This window comes from Passer domesticus, chromosome 3 (genome assembly GCF_036417665.1).
Source record: "Passer domesticus isolate bPasDom1 chromosome 3, bPasDom1.hap1, whole genome shotgun sequence".
In the NCBI taxonomy this organism is placed as follows: Eukaryota; Metazoa; Chordata; class Aves; order Passeriformes; family Passeridae; genus Passer; species Passer domesticus.
Window position 1 is genome coordinate 72,788,843 of NC_087476.1, and position 16,871 is coordinate 72,805,713.

At 35.1% G+C, this 16,871-nt stretch overlaps 1 protein-coding gene across 4 annotated transcripts in view; it reads right to left on the reverse strand.

Moving 5' to 3' along the window:
• Positions 1-16,871, reverse strand: part of FAM120B (family with sequence similarity 120 member B) — a 49,116-nt gene that overhangs the window by 20,155 nt on the left and 12,090 nt on the right. For all 4 annotated transcript variants that reach the window (XM_064413918.1, XM_064413920.1, XM_064413919.1 and 1 more), the window contains exons 4-6: positions 15,466-15,561; positions 9,209-9,381; positions 5,338-5,430 (exon numbers count right to left, since the gene is read on the reverse strand). In XM_064413918.1, coding sequence (XP_064269988.1) covers positions 5,338-5,430; positions 9,209-9,381; positions 15,466-15,561 — 362 coding nt within the window. The remainder of the gene's footprint in view (positions 1-5,337; positions 5,431-9,208; positions 9,382-15,465; positions 15,562-16,871) is intronic.

The following is a 16,871-nucleotide window of genomic DNA, read 5'->3' on the forward strand; positions in this document are numbered from 1 at the left end:
TCACAAATTTTGTCAAGAAGAAAATGGGAAGAGTGAGGCAGAACACCAACCATGTCAGCAAGTTCAGTGGGTTAGTTATGCCCAAGATTTCTTTTTAATACGGTTATGAACCAACAGCAGCCAAAAAAAGGTAGAGCTAGTTGTCAATAGACTACTAAAACTTTATTCAGAACTTCAAAAGATGCTTATGAAAATAGCCACAAATTTAGAGATGGGCCTTTGAAAAGTGCTATAAGCAGAGCATAACTACAGCTCCTGAAACATAATTATATTTGCACTAACGCTTGACCCATGTAAGTGCAGTGGAATTGCTGTATTTTGACTGGTTCATTTAAGATCTTGAGTATATGAGAAGAATATTTCTAATTTTGAACAGGGACTGAACCAATTCCAACTTGAAATCACATTCCATACTGCTGCACTTTAGTTCCAGATTAGCCCAGAACACTGAGGAAACCTAAAGACTGCAGATGAGAAAATGGGCTGGGAAGCAATGCCAAGATCAGCAAATCACCTCAATTCCCCCTGCTCTACACCACCTGCCAGTTACAATCCCGCCTATAATTTTTAAAATACTTTTGACAGATGCAAATTTTGAGGGAATATGAACCCTGATTCAGTAAAGCATCTGGGAATGCACTCGAATTCCATTTTAGTTAATACTAATGTACATTACAGAAGTGGGTCCTTTGTATATAAGAAGGGTTTATCCCTAAGACCTTTACAATATTCTTACTTGCATTTTATGTTTCACTCAATTCAATTAGACTTCAAGCAAATATTAATTAGAAAACAGTCACACAGACACAAACATACACTCCCTGGAGGAAAAAAGGATTTTTTTCAATAATCATATTTTGAAAAAGACAGATAGCTCACAAAGGGTGTTTGGGGTCTGTTTGGAAAATATCACACATAATGGTGTTGACAAACATAGCTTGGCTTGCCAACACATCAGGAGACTGAAATTATTGAGTCTTCAGAATACGGGTATTATTTATGTCTTTCTGTCGGCATGGCACAGAAGAAAAAACACAGAATAGAGGTAGCAAGATCTTTTAAATCTGAGGGATCCCAACCAAGACATCTACACTACTACTTATGACTCTAAAACATAGTGATATTTTACATGGATGTGGCCAAGTATCCCTCAGGAAAATATTCAGAGAAAAGTTCCTTGTGTAATATTGGTACAATACCAAGGAAAACCAAAGTAATTTAGCTTCCATGACACTGCACAATGAAAAATAGTCAAAAATTCTGTGCAACTAAAATTCTTTCTAAAGCTATTTCCAGCTTTCAAGCTAGTTTGCTGAGTTTGCTGAGTACTTCTTATTATTATTATTCCAAAAGCTAATTAAATAATACCTAATACATATTGTGTGAAAGTTCATTTGCAACCAAGCTGCGAAGAGTCTCTGAATCTTATAATTTCATCTAAAATGATTGCACTAATTTCACATCAATAACAATTTTAAATACCAAATAGCTCTTTAAAAATTGAAGGAATATATTTCCGTGCTAGACTGTCTTATATCTCATATATACGCAGCCAAACTGCTCCTTTTACAAGCAGGACAAAAGATGTTATTACTCTTAAGCAGATATTCTGGCAAAATGGGACATTTTAAAGCAAGCTATCAAGGGTTTGCAAATGCCCTAAATTCCAGCCGTGATGTGTATGTCCACCCACACACCTGCTATTAACTTTGATTTCCCATTTGCTGACATACATTTCACTTCTAAAATAATTTATCAGGACCCAAAATTAATCTACTGATTTCCAGTTTTTATTTCCTTTTTAACCAAATTTTTCCATTTCATCTTTGGTCACGACTTTCAGAAAAGATGTGATTCACAGCTTTACACCTCCAATACAATTTTTTAATATTGTCACATATTTAGAGAAATCTTAGAAAAATGTAATTGTGTTTATAAGTCATTATGGTTTTTCCTGTTTGGGCTATATTTGACATGCATTATTGTAATTGCACTTGTAAACCAGGCCCAGCACAATATAAGAAACAAGTCTGGAAGCACAACTGCTGGTGCCTCTTTTTCTCTGCAATGGCCAAAAGTTAGACTGATGACTCTCTGGGCTTTTTGCCAACACCACACACCAGATTAAAATAGAAAGAAGGGAACTAGACAACCTGGGGTCCAAAATTTAATTCTGACCTTATGTCTAAGCTCTATGGGAGGCTTGGGCAAAGTAGAATGCTAATCTACCATATAAGGGGGGGCACCACAAGAAAACTAGAAAAAAATCTAACCAGAAAAATGTCTTTTTTATCGTGTGCACATTTTGGCATTTTGAAACCATTGATCTTGAAAAATAATCAAATCTTCATGTATAAACATTATGTTATTCTCAGAAAGTAATATTTAATGTACAGTGTTGTTACATGTTCACAGCCCACTTTCTTTCAGCATGAGATAAACTATATTTTTTATGGCTTTAACCCACTTTATTCAAAGTAGACTTTTCTGTTTCACAGACTTGTGGATTTATGGATCTTATTAACTCTGAAATATGGACAGCATATTAGAAAGTAGATTTGAAAGGGAAGGCTGAAGCGCTCTCTTAATTCCATCAGAATGGGCTCCATTTATATTTCCTCTCATATTTCATAGTGGAAGTTAAGTATTCTGCTAGAACATATTTGCTAATTGACTTTTTTTTAAAAACAAATTAGTGTTCTTCAAAGAAATATTTACAATAAATAAACATTTTTTTCTACATTTAAATAATACTATAATGGTAAGTCCAATATTGCAAATAAGAAAATATCTTCATAAAATTTTGCAGATACTGACTAATTTTACCATTTTCTTTGGAAGCTCTGTGATTTAGCTGTTTCTAGGGATTGCTTTTAACTTTTCAATGGAGAACAAAAACTATGGTAAACAGATTAAACTCTATTCCTGATTTCTTACTGTAAACTCCATTTATTATTCAACCACATGTTAGTGTAAGTCATTGCACTTGGATCCTTTGATTTTAAACACAAATATATAGAAAATTAAGCTGTTAAATACCTATTGATACCTTATTCACTAACTATTACAATAACTCAATAACTATTGAGCATAACTCAAGTTTGTAAAATGCCTAAATAAACACAGTAATGAATAAAAACTGTTTAAGCTATTCTGAGAAAGGATCTTGAAAATTAGATGCATGAATGGTAATTCTCAGAAATCTTGCTTTACTGATCATTATTCTTATAATATTTGGATAATATATTCTATTTATTTAGTCCCCTGCCCTTTCAAGAGAGAATTCCCAGGACATCATTAAGTTCTCTATTCTTGATACAGCTTGACAGGACACAGATACACATACCACTGAGAAACAGCAACTTTTTTTCCACAGGGAAATTCAGGTCATGAAAACACAAGAAAAGAGGTTCATTTGAAGGCAATGAGGGAAAGAGTTTTTAAACTCTTATTTACGTATTCACAACCTCAGAAGAGAAAGAGACCAAAATCTTTCCTCGCTATTCCCTTCAGAAGGATTTATTCTGGCTCAAACTATTACCAAAGGCACCACCGTGAATTTTGATAGAATAAGACAAGGAGATGATCTACAAAGTGGCCTGATACAAAAAATTTCAGCTGTGTTACATGGATAGAAACCAACCATTGTGTTGGTTTCTAGCACAGCAGAAGGCATTTTGGGACAGTGCATGAAGTGCTTATATAAGCAGCAGAATGACATAACTTTGGAAAGGAGTTGCCAATGGCAGAAGTCAATTCCAACAACATTCTGTCCATTTCATAAAGTGATACATGACTGTGTACGACCAGCTTCACACTTCCTGCACTTCTGTGTGCACAGCTGATCTGCCATAAGCTTTGTGAGTAAATTACAAAATCTTATGAACAACTTTCAATCAGCACAATGCTGATAAGTAGCATATGTTGATAAACGTTATACGTTTGGATGCAGATTTGTATTTCCAAAGAGCCACAACACAAACGAATCAAACAAAGACCTCTAATTCAAGCTGAATAAACTCTAAGGCACTTTAGAAACTTATGTAACAATCCCTGTAAATGCATCTATAAACAAGTTGTTTCAACACTTCCTGCTTGGGCTTGATTTCTTTTATGCTGTTGCTGAATGACTGCCATGCAGACTTGAGTACTGATCCTCCCAATGCTGAGTGCAACACTATGTGCAGTAATGTATCTGACAGAAATAAATCCTACATTTCTGCTGTGTTCCATATTGCCTTCATTTCATTGCTTCTTTTTTGTTACACAGTCAGCTACAAATCAAATTCGTGATAACCTTGAAGAAACTTGTAGGAGCCTGGACTTCATCTGGTATAAGGAATCAAATAATGGAACTGGAATCACACTGGTTTTGTTATTTTGGTACTTGTGCACTAGAAACAAGTGGTTAGTAATAGGAGCATTACCTTGAGATCAACAAAAAAGTACCGTCAAAATTCTCTCATGGACTGTACAAAGAAACATAGGGAATTTATTGGAAATACAAGCAAGATTTACAGAATAAAGATATGTTAAGGTTCTAACCATTTCTAACCCTTTCCTACTTACTTTTATGTAAACCCACAACTCAAATAGGAATTGACATGTGGAGTCTGTGCTACACAGACATTGCTAATACTTTGATTGCAATTTCAGGCTATGAAATCAAAAATACTCTGGCATAATTTCATATGCAGGGAGACCTTTTTAAATGGTTCTTCTGCAACAACCATCTAGGAACCTTCAATCCGCACATGGAAAGGCAGAAGATGAGAAAGGAAAAAAACAGATTTGTGTGGAGTATATATAAAATATTTAAAAGATCTTCCAAATAGTTACAGAACAGTGTGATTCAAATGGTTTTCACTGAAGTGAGTCACATTAGGTAACTTTTTTCTGGTTAGGTTTATATTGTTTATATTCTCCCTCAAGCAGTAATACCAAAATTTCATTTAATCTAGAGATTTTCATACAACTCACGTCCAAAACCAAAATCCTCCTCAGTTAAAAAAATTGAAGCAATGTTGTATGTCAGGATTCACGTTACCGATTTTTCATCACATGGAAGTCTGGAAGCTAAGGAATGAAGAAATCTGAGAATAATTTGCTCACTCTAGGACTGCAACCACTACAAAATGTCCCTTCCATTTTATTTTTTTGTATGATTAACAAATATAAGTATTCACACAAAATGCAGCACATGAAAAGCCTACATATTTACCTTGACCCTTAGCTCCTGTATCTGTAAAAAACCTAATGTAGAATGATTTACCCCCAAAACATTCATCACAATGTTTCCATGAGTATTTCATGCTACACAATTATTCCAGTCCATACCTGCAGGCCTGTCAGTTGAGCTGCTGATTTCCCTTTGAGGCAGAGAATGAGTGCCAGAAATGCATTTAAGTCCTCCAGAGAGAGGCTACTGACCTAAAACAGATGAAAAAATGACACATTATCTGAAGGCTCTGAAGAGGACCTTTCTGAAAATTGAATCGTCTTGCTCAAGCACATCAAACTTGGAACAGTGACCTCACATAATGATGACCACAACGAATGCATCATGTAGGAAAGCTCACAGGGAACAAAATACTTTCTTTCACAGCTTGAATGACATGCATACCCCAATGCTTGTGTATAGTGTATACACGTGGATTTCCACACACCAAACAAAATGCCCACCCTTCATTTTTCCTTTCTCCCCTTCCCTTGGAGTTTATTAATAACAGGAAATTTCTCCTTCTCTGTTACATCAAGCATAGTTTAAAAAAAAAAAAAGAAGACTTTAAAAAAAATTTCTTTATAATCAAGACATAGGACAAAAACCACCTCAATGAGCCACACATATGATGACCATCAGGAATTTTAAAAATTGCTTACACATTTTTCTGTTAGAAATGTCAAAATATTCTAAAATATTTCAGTTACCTATTTTAACCTAAATTTCAGGATTTATCAAAACATATTTAATTTCTTTCCAGTTTTAAGGCTACATATGGAAGCAGGGAAAACTAAAACCTAAAATGTTCAAGTGGGGAAAAGGAAATGACAAGTCTATATTGACGTAAGAGTTCACTTCTATCAGTAAAGGGGGAATGGACACTTCTACTGTGAAAAAGTGTTGAGATGTTGCAGAGGCACATGATCAGCTTAGAAGAAAAACAGCACCTTGAGAGCAGCTGGCATGACTCCATGACAGTACCAGTCGAGTTCTACTCCTTTCCTTCCTCTTAGAAAACACTGTATATTACACAAGTGCACCAAGACCACATCTGTAACAGCACTCGAAGATATACAGAGAGCTCCAAGGTGAGATCCACAGAGCATTACAATTCCTTAGCAATTGGAACTTGAGGAAGGTTTCTCTTGCAAAATGTGGAAATGTGCATTGTGGGTGTACAGAACACTTAAGAGGCTGCCAAAAACTCTGCATTGCCTTTCTTTTCATAGGATAAAAATCATTCAATGTCGATTCAGATTTTTTTTTTTTTTTGGTAAATCAAGGCTCACTGCTTGTCCCACTGTAAAATACTTTCTCCAATATGATGCTGTTAAATCTTGCATAAGGCGCAAGAATGTGGGAGATATCAGAAACATTTTAAGCTTTCAAAATGCTCCTTGGTATTCATTATCTCCATCTGTCTGCCAAGATCTGATAATGGCCCTACTTTACCCTGTAATTCAAGTCAGGTGTCACCTTTGTGTAGATGGCAACAGGAGGGGTTTACTAAACCTGTACATTTCATACATTGAAGTAACAGAAAAAGTTACTTTTATCTATAAACAGTTCTTAATACCTGCACAATTTTGTCCTAAGAAAAGGAAATCAAAGATTGCTTGCAAGGACAACAGCAAGAAAATTTCCCTAACAGAGCAGATCACCCAAAAATGCTTATGAATGTCAAAACACTTCTTCAGAGAAATATTTTATTCAGTGATCAAACTTGGTGAGTTATCACAGTTCCACTGTCACATTAAATCCAAAACTGCTGGAGATTGAAAGAGAAAATTCCCCTTTGTCTGTGTGATTTGAACTCATTCACTGTTTTGCCAACTCTAATATTTTGTAATTTTTTCACTATTTTTGTTCTTAATTTAGAGAACATTTAAAAGGTACCCTTGAAAAAAACATTTTACATATCAACACTTTTTTTACATAGTTAAGGTTTGTTAATTGGAATTTTTTTCTTACTTTAAAAAAATGCATCTGAAGTTTTCATTACATACTTGCACATACATTCTGAGGAAGCCAGATGGGTTGGTTAGTATGCTGGTTCCTGCAACACCCTCATTTTTAGCTTAGATTCAGTTATAAGTAATGAAATTTTTAAGAATTTTATTTTCCCTCATATGAGCTGAAGGAATTCAGGCCTGCTTCAAGGCAACCTATAATTTTCTCAGCTTAAATAATTTCTGAGGAAACAATTCACCTTCCTTCTCTAATAAAAGTTTAAGACCAAAGTGTAAAGACAAGAGTCAGAACACAGCTAGACAAGCCTTGTTTTCTCAGCTATAAAACAAATGGAAGCAATATGGCCAGCTCAAAGCATGGCTACTGACACTCTTGCCCTCATGTTTTCCTCTCAAACATCCCAAGAGAACAAACAGACAATATCAGAGAAATAACCAAAGTTTAAAATAACTCAGCAATGAAAAACATTTTACCCCAAATCAATTCCCCAGTGTGGTTCCCAGGGTAGACTGTATCACTGCAACTCCGAGGACAGAAGAGAATCAGGAAAATGGGGCAGTTCTTGAGAAACTGGCACTGCCATGAAAAACCTTCCATCAAACTGAGCCCTTTGTGTGATCTCTCTGCTCTTACTCCTGTTGAAAGCAAGAGCTGTAAATCTGATTTTGTCTCTGTTTACAAGTGGCCATTGGATAATAAGTTCTGAAAACCATTTTCCTGACAAGTATTTTTTTTCTATTTTATTAATATCCTGTGATCAAGGTTCAGTAAATCCACATCTCTGTAGGTGTTTCATCCTGTTAGTCCTCTTCTTAATCCCATTAAAGAAACCCTTCTCAAATAATTCATGAAATGCTATGAAAGGATGCACAGAATAAGTCAATAAATAAATGAAATATTGATAAATTAAACTGCATTTTTATATTCCAATAGGAAAAACACTTCAAGTATGTTAAAAGGTATTGCTGACTTGAAACTGCAAAGCATGAAATGATGTTTAATAAGTATTATCTGCAAAAAAAAATCAATTTGTATTCTGTTATACAAATATTAAAGAAAAAAAAAAGACCCATACAGATTTGTGTAATTCCCATATGTACTTCCTCAATATGTCATCTAAGTTTGAGTAAACATATGAAGGGAAATTAAAGGAAAATTCAGGGAGAACTTGTTTTCATGTATCACACACCAGTACAAATCTGTTACTGAGGAAACTGAAGTCTAAAAAAGCAAAACAAAAGACAAAATGCAGTTCAGTTTAAGCACAAGTGAAACTGAGCTTATCAGATTAGATAAATGCATCATTTGCTCATCCTCAGAGAGGAAAATCTGCTTCTGAGATCACCATTGAAATGTGGCAAGTAGAGACAATATATTAAATACCTAAGAGAAAAGTAAATAATGAAGCAATATTGTATTTAATCTTGTGTCCCTTTTTATTGCAATTAAGGTAGTCTGCAGAATGCCAAGTATTTGGAATTATAACAGAAGTGCTACCTAATGATCCCCTATTATTTAGAATTTAATGAGAAGAGCCATATCCTCAATTCTGGCTTGAAAATTAGTAGACTGACAAGAAGGCATGAAAAAGTAGTGAGAGCTGACTAAATATTTATATTGTCTGTTTGCACAGTCTGCCTAGTCACCTGAGAGAATGTCTCCTTTTGATGACACAAAGGAAAGACAAAAGGAGCTACTTTAATTTGCAAACAGGTCCCAAAGAGCAGGGGAAATCCCTCAGTTTATACTCTCTCTGCTAGACTGCCCAAGGGGTTGTGTCATGGGCACGTGAGAGTTATGATTAGCTCCTAAAAACCCCAAGTATTTCTTGAACAGGATGGTGCACGCTAAGTGGAATAATTAAAAATACTGTAATGCAGTACTATTATATTTGATCAGCTATGCCTACAGTAAGGATTAAGAGGAATGCCCAGCACAGGCTAGCAAAAACCACTTTCCTTCACACTTACCAGGACTGACAGCCCTGACTGAGGAAAAAGCAACTGTCCCTCTTACCTGCATCATAAGATAGGCCAGCAAGCAGCAGAATCCTGCAACAGGTGCTTCCAGAGCCTGGAGTTCTTCCATCCCATCTTGAAGGTGAAAGCATGCCAGAAATGTACTATAGCGCTGCTTCTCCACGTCAGGCCCTTTTGCAAGCCACAGTGTTTTCAAATTAGGTGTTCCACCTACAAAAGAAATCCATTATTTTATTTTGGCAGCAACAAGATGAAACATGTCTACCTCATTACAATCTGAAAGGAAATGACTGCTCTGGCAGGAAAGGAAATGAAATGCTCTTGGCACTTGCCAGGACCACAGAGTCAAAAATAAAATGTATTTGACAAAACTTGTGATTGAAAAAAAAAACCCAACAAAAAAAAAAGGCCTGTAATTTAAACCAAATTTATTGAATACAGGCATGTTAAAGCAGAGTGGACTGCATTCAGCACTTACAATAACAGACTCAACCTTGAGACAGCAAGCATTTAACCTACGCAAGGGCGAAGTTTGCCTGCAAGTATGTTCTTTCCCTTGGGAATGCACAGCATTAAATGAGGCTCACTTCATCGTAAAACAGTGATTCAGCAGAGAACCACCAGCTCTGTTTTTCTCTTTCTCTGCTGGTGTTAACGTACCGGGGTCCCCAAAGGATGCTCACACTGTCTCCCTCATGATCACCTGTTTCAATGAACACCTATGCCACTCGGTGGAGAGCAGGCATTCTCCACTAGGCCCTGTGTGGGTTTGGCTCCTCTGCAGCATGTTCCAGTTTGGGAACAAAAACCAAGGCGATCTGGTATTTTTCATTTCCTAGGCTACTGTATGAAACACTGTTGCAAACACACACAAAAGAACTGTCATCAGTTATGAATAATGGATCTTTCCAGACTCTCTCTAGTATCATTTATACTTGTCTCTAAATCCTTAATATTTACCCCATGCTGCCATCTCCCAGCTTGTGACACATGTGGGCTAATGCAAAATTTGCTCCTCATTTAAATTACATTTAATCTGTTATCAAAATAAACTCTAAGGCACGTGAAATAACAGAACAGAGAACTGGTTATGCCTGAGAATGTCAATAAAAGACAGAATCGTACCATAAAGTACGGCTGCTTCTGTAGTTAAATAAAATGAGGTGTGAATTTTAAATGTGGACTAATTAAGCTACATTTGGTAACACCTCTTCCTTTATTATGTGACACGCAGCAGCTGCAGACCAGTTAGGAACACTTGGTGATAATAAATGGTTAAAGTGACAAGGTGCTGAAATCTACATAGATGATGTTTATTTAGCCAGGAAAGCCCATTAACCAAATGGTACTAATCCTTTGGAGAGGGGGAAACTAGAAGAAAAGTTAGTATTTTCTTTCTTTATCTCCCTGATGGATGTTTCCTTTACTGTTTTCAAGGCTAACTCTCCTGACAGAAGTTTTAACCATAAAAAGAACTACTATCATAAAATCCCTAAGTTTCTAACCTTATTTCTAAGTTAAATGCATTATTAAGAAAAAAACCCCAAAAACAGTTGCTTGCTTGAAGGTAGAAATGCAGAAAAGAGATAAAATAAATAGTGGCAGTGAGTGGGGTAGTACAGACAGCACAGCAAGACTCACATTACTGATTTTGATATTGGAAATTGCTGCCTTAAGTAAAAAAAAGAACAGTAGAGACTGACTTCTAGGAAGAAAATGAAATATAACACACACAAAACAAAACAAAACAAAAGACAACTTTTGCTACCAAGCCTAAGCAACCCTGACTGCTGTACATAGGTAAGTTTAAACTATTTGAGTTTACCCATGTACCCATGGTAAACTGAAATAGTTTTGACGGTTTCTGCACCATCAAAAGAGATGATACAATGAAGAGATGAAAAGAAGAGATATGCCAAGAATGAGTCAAAAGAAAAGTTCTGTTTTGCATCCAGGGGCATACTTAATAACAGAAATCCTTCCTTCTTCATAGTAAAACCATTAACTTTGTCAATATTCAAGATTACAGATCTATATTGAGAGAACTCAACAAAAAATTCAAGACATCTCTTCCATAAACAGTTTCTTATACTTTCAGAAACATCTACTTGTGCCTGGGAATAAAAAGGTACAGATAAATTATGAGTTATTTACTCTGGGAAAGAAAACCTGATGCTCTCTCCTTTTGGAACACACCAACAAAAGGCACTTTTTTCTGAAGGGTTCTCTTCTTCAAGTAATAAAATTCCATGTAATACCTAAGACTAATCTATTAAATCAAATGAAAGATAAGTAAAACAAAGAAACAAATATCCTAAAGTTTAATGACTGTCCCATCATACATGTAGTCCACAGCAGATCTAAGATTCATCTACGGTAGACCCTCAAAATGTTCTCTGCTTTACATACATCCTCACTACATTATTTACAGTAATTAGAAAACATTTCTGAAATAGAAATTTACTTGGATAGGCAGGAGAAATATTATATTTTCTGAACATGTCTATACATTTAGTAAATTAATCTGAAAAACAACGAAAACTGAGTAACAAAAGGAAAACACACCAAAACATATTTATATGTACCTAATTGAAACATCTTTACTATAAAGATTAGTAATGATAAAACTATCTGTTGGGGTTGTAGGAACCACAATCTCCCATGAATTACACAAACATATGCAAACATAATTACTCTCAACACGCACAAAATTGTGTGAAAACCATATTCAGCACTATGTCAACTGCAGTCCTCAGGTACCTCAAGAAGAGGAGCTTTAAAAAGACCTCCATGGAAGTGAGATATTACTTGCCTAAACACAAAACCAGACAACACACAAGTTAAAAAAAAAAGCATGGACAAATCACTTTTTACCTTTTTCCTTTATACTCACACATTTAATACCATTATCATATAGAAAGCAGCATGAAAAACAAAAGCACTTCAAGGGACTATGTAAACATTTATTTCATCTGTCTGAATTTCAATAATCAATTTATAGATATGTAATACATGCAAAAGTTGTGGAATACATTAATTCTATTATATCATCTAACTCAACACTTAAACAAAGATGATCCTCACATTTGTAGCAACTTTAAACATACAATTACTGTGTATATAGATGTATAATAGTAAATGTTAATGTATATTTGAAGTAATGACTATTGAAATTTTATTTTATAACACCAGTAATAGAACTTCAATACTTCTTCATTTTTACATGCTCATGTAAAATACCAAGCAATGCCAAGCAATATAAATAAGTTTATAAAAATGTACTTGCTAGGAACATTCAACAGTAACTTCTCAACAACTGTGGCCAAAAAACTCAAATGCCAATTAAATCTGACCGTTAAAGACAGAGACAGCATTTTGAACTTAAACATATTCATGACACATTAATGAAGGATGCAATGATTAGAATACTGAACGTACATCCAAACTCTGGTATGAAGCTACAATATCCTACGCACTGTCAGAAATAAAATGAACAGCAGAATCTATACATTTTCAGCAAAGACTTTAGAACTTTTTCCGTTCCACATAAACTGCAGACATACCAAATATAGCTGCTATGTTCACAAGATATGGATGTCAAACAGTATTTTCCTAGATCATGGATCTTCTAAGAAAATTGATTTGCCAGTGACATTTTTTATCAATATAAGTGCTGCTCTGTCAATGTGTGTAAATCATGATCATATTCATTTAAGTGAAAAGAAACATTCTAGAAGGAAGAGACACAGACAATGCATGCAAGCACAGATGCTAATTCAGAAGACTGTTTCTCAAAAATAAAAAATATAGTTAATACATACTATATTATAAATATATTTTAAGTTATCATCTTACTTACCATCCTGCCTTTAGGATTCGATATTTCATTTTTTAAAAAAGATAACATTCAATCTATAACCTGCAACCTTTCCAGATGCAAGGTACTTCTGCTGTTTTATACACACACAAAGTTAGTAGGAATTATACTTTTTTTTTTATGATCAATGCAAAATTTAAAGTATTTATCATTATGTACACTATAGTTTAAAGTTCACAGTTTCTTTAGACTTTTTGATCTAAATCAAACTGGAAGAGAGACAGGATTTTCCATATATTCTCAGTACAGTTCTAAGGTAGTTTTGATGATCAGGTTATCATCTTTTTCCAAAAAAAAAAAAAAAAAAAAAGAGCCTTCCCAAGTTAATTGCACTTTCAGTGTTTCAAACAGGTTTTTGGTAACATTCTTTTATTCTTTTTTGTCTTTTTGAGTAACCTGATCTTGATTGGCAGCCTTGAACTCTAACTTCCTAAAACAACTTTAAATTTAGCTCTAAATATGATCCCTGTCTGAAAAATGTGATGTGCTGTTGAGAACCTTATTTGGTGAATTAGAAAGTCATGCTGTGGAAAATCAAAGATGCATGAGCGAATGTAAGGCATACAAATATGGACTGCAAAAATTTTAGAAAAATATTTGTCTGCTGAAGGAATGACAACAGAGCACTAAAAATAAACACTAAAAGTCCTCCTCCCGTTTTTTAATAGTCTGCTTGAACAGCCTTTCATTACTGAGTTAGTAAAGATTGTATCTGAGAAGATTCTGTTTTTATAAACTCCACTTATGTGGTTGCTATAAACAAACACACTTAAAATCCTGTTTATTGTCAACATGAAGGTGCGTTCTCTGTGTTGTATGTCTGCAGAGCTATAGGACCAGAGTACATGAGATTAAGTGGGTTCTCCAGGAAGGGAGGAAGGAAGTTTACCATCTGGGATGGAAAATTTCACAACAATAAATACAGTATATTTGTCAGACAATTTGAAATGTAACAACATAGGTACAGTTTGTACTTTGTTGAGTTTTGTTTCCTTGTTTTGCAGCATGTTCCCAGACCACTGTACGCCGAAATAAAACAGTTGCACAGGACAGATTGATCAATTTTCACTCTTCTTATTCATATTCCATTTGGAAAATTTCACAGCAATTTCTTGCCATCATAAAGCAAATTTATTAGGAGATAAACACTCTCCTAATATTGTGTCGGGGTACTGGGGAGTGAAAGTACTGCATATAAAATAAAAACTCTTTGTCGATATAACCTATTTCTTCCTGAACAATCCTTTAAAAAGGATTTTGAAAAGGCTGATATCTAAAAAGCAACTGGTGTTCCTTCATCTTTGATTTCAAAGACTCTCATTAAATATATGAGTTTCAAATATGAAGATATATGTGTAATCTTTGGATATCAAAAAAAAAAGTTTACTATGTATTTACAAAGAAGTGCCTGCATTTCAGCTTCTGAATTTGGATTTAGACCAGATCAGCACAAGGACTGCTACAGAAGGCTCTGGATGCTGAGGGAAGATGCACTGGTAATTACTCTCCAAAAGCTGGATAGATAGTAACTTTTCTTAACAAGATATCAATGCTATTGTATATCAGTGGAACAAATACATTTTATGTCAAAGACTAGAAAAATCACTGAGCTGCTGATCTATTTGCTAACAGATGACAGAGAGAGAGAGAGCTGTGAGATCAAGGATAACTACAACTGAATGGACAAATGAACACTTAGAATGATTTTCCCCTTGACATAATAAAATTGTTTACTCCCCATCCTAAACTTATGCTGCATGATACAATTGTATATATATATATATACACATAATTATATATATACAGTGTTCAATCTTTTCACTGAAATGTATGATACTTCCTCATAAATGTAGCACATTTCTCATAACTCCAGTTTCACTAAGAGTGCTCATTAATGTGGTTTTTTTACTAAAGGGAAGAAGATAAAACCACACAATATACTTAAGGCTTAAGAGAGCAGAAACAGCTTCACAGAAATAGCCTTTTTTTTAATTAAAAGCTGGAATCTCTCTCAGGGTTGTCAGAGATTATATAAAAATTACTCCTTTTACATTCTCCACTGTTCTCATTAACACAATCTGTCAAACAGCTTAAAGGACAAGTTTTAATACAGACCCACACACCACTTATCCTGGCCTCAGAGCAGTATTTAGAACTTCTAAGAAATTGTCTGCATTTTAGAACTGATGTTTGAATTAGCACTGGGTTTAACAAGACGCAGCAAAAACATGTATCTCAAAGTTGAATCCTATTATAATTACAAAGGGCAATTAAAAGCAACTACAAACATGCAGCTCTTTAGCTCCTTGTTCTCCAAAGTCATGCTGGAATTCCATATCAAACATATGATGGATTGTCCAAACTCATTTCAGTGAAGTGGTTCTTTCAGCTTAAATTAATACACATTTTTAATCTACCTGTAACAGAAGGTTGTACAGGTTGTATCAGGTCCGGCTGCTTGAGAGGATTTCCAAAATAGACAAACCACTCTTTTACCAAAGGACAGGTTCCACCTAAAAAAGACAGAATTGGAGCAGTAAGTCAAATGCAAGTATTGACACTACTGTAACAGCTGGAATAAGCTGCGATCAGGATTCTAAATAGAAGGTACTTCTTGATGATTTGTTTGCTCAGCTTTAGAAAAAAAACAAGAAAAAATTGTTTCAGTATCTTTATGACAAATCATCAGAATGAATAAAAAGAGTTTCAATTATGTACTATAAACATGAGTTTGGACTGGGGAACTGCAACCAAAACTGTAAATACAAGAGTCTGTGGAAAACGTTCTGAAACAGGTTTAGGCCTTCCCACCCCAAGGCAGCTCAGGAAGCTCTGGAGGCATGTGGCATAGCTCAGGGACCTGCATGAGCTACCTCAAGTCTCTCAGCACTGTCATGCTGCCACATATCCAGGCAGAGCTTAATATGATTCACCTCCCAACTTGCCCTGACATTTCCTGTGTCAGGGTTTGAGCCAAAATCTTAATAGGGAGGCCTTGATGGCTATGTAAAAGCTGACAGCAATGGAGTCATCCCACCATCAGATGCAGAGCTTTTACAGCCCATTGTTCCAGACGTTTTATCAAGCATAAAGGAATTGTTTATACATAATACTTCAAGTGGCTTTCCTAGTCCCTAACCTCAACCCCGCTCAGTTCCCCTAAAGATGCCCTTAAATAAAAAATTTCACTACAGGATTGTGTATCTAACTACTTGATGCTTAAAAAAAACCTAAACAAACCAATCCTCAGAAAAGAAATCACGCATTTAAGAATTTTTGAAATGCAGACTATACAATTCACAATAGTCAGCTCAAAATCCTTCCAATGCAAGTCTTCATTAAAAAGAAAAACAAACAAACATAGAATCAGTGCTACTATTGATGGGGCTTTGCATTCTATCCAGATTTTTGCTTATGGTACCCATGTCATAGTGCTCTAAATTTCCTCTCCATAGTTTGTTAAACAGTGTGAATTAAAAAGGTTTAGCTAGTCCTGAGCACTTGGAATAGTGTTTTCAATTTTTTTTCCTTTCCTTGTCCCTTTCAGGATTTACAGGATTGCATCTCTAATTTCTTCCAGCTCTCAACCAATACTGAAGCCACTATCCTTAAAAATTCCTGCCTTTTATCACCAATTCCAATCTCCCTGAAATTTACTGCACAAGTATTTTTGATGCCATGTTGTGAACCCGAATCAAAAACTTGCCCTAGATTAAAACAAACCAAACAAGTCTTTCCAACACTGTCCTTTCCTTGTCCAGGCAAAAAGGTTTTGCCACATAATTTCCTGATCTCACTCATAGCTCCGTGCTGGAAACAACTG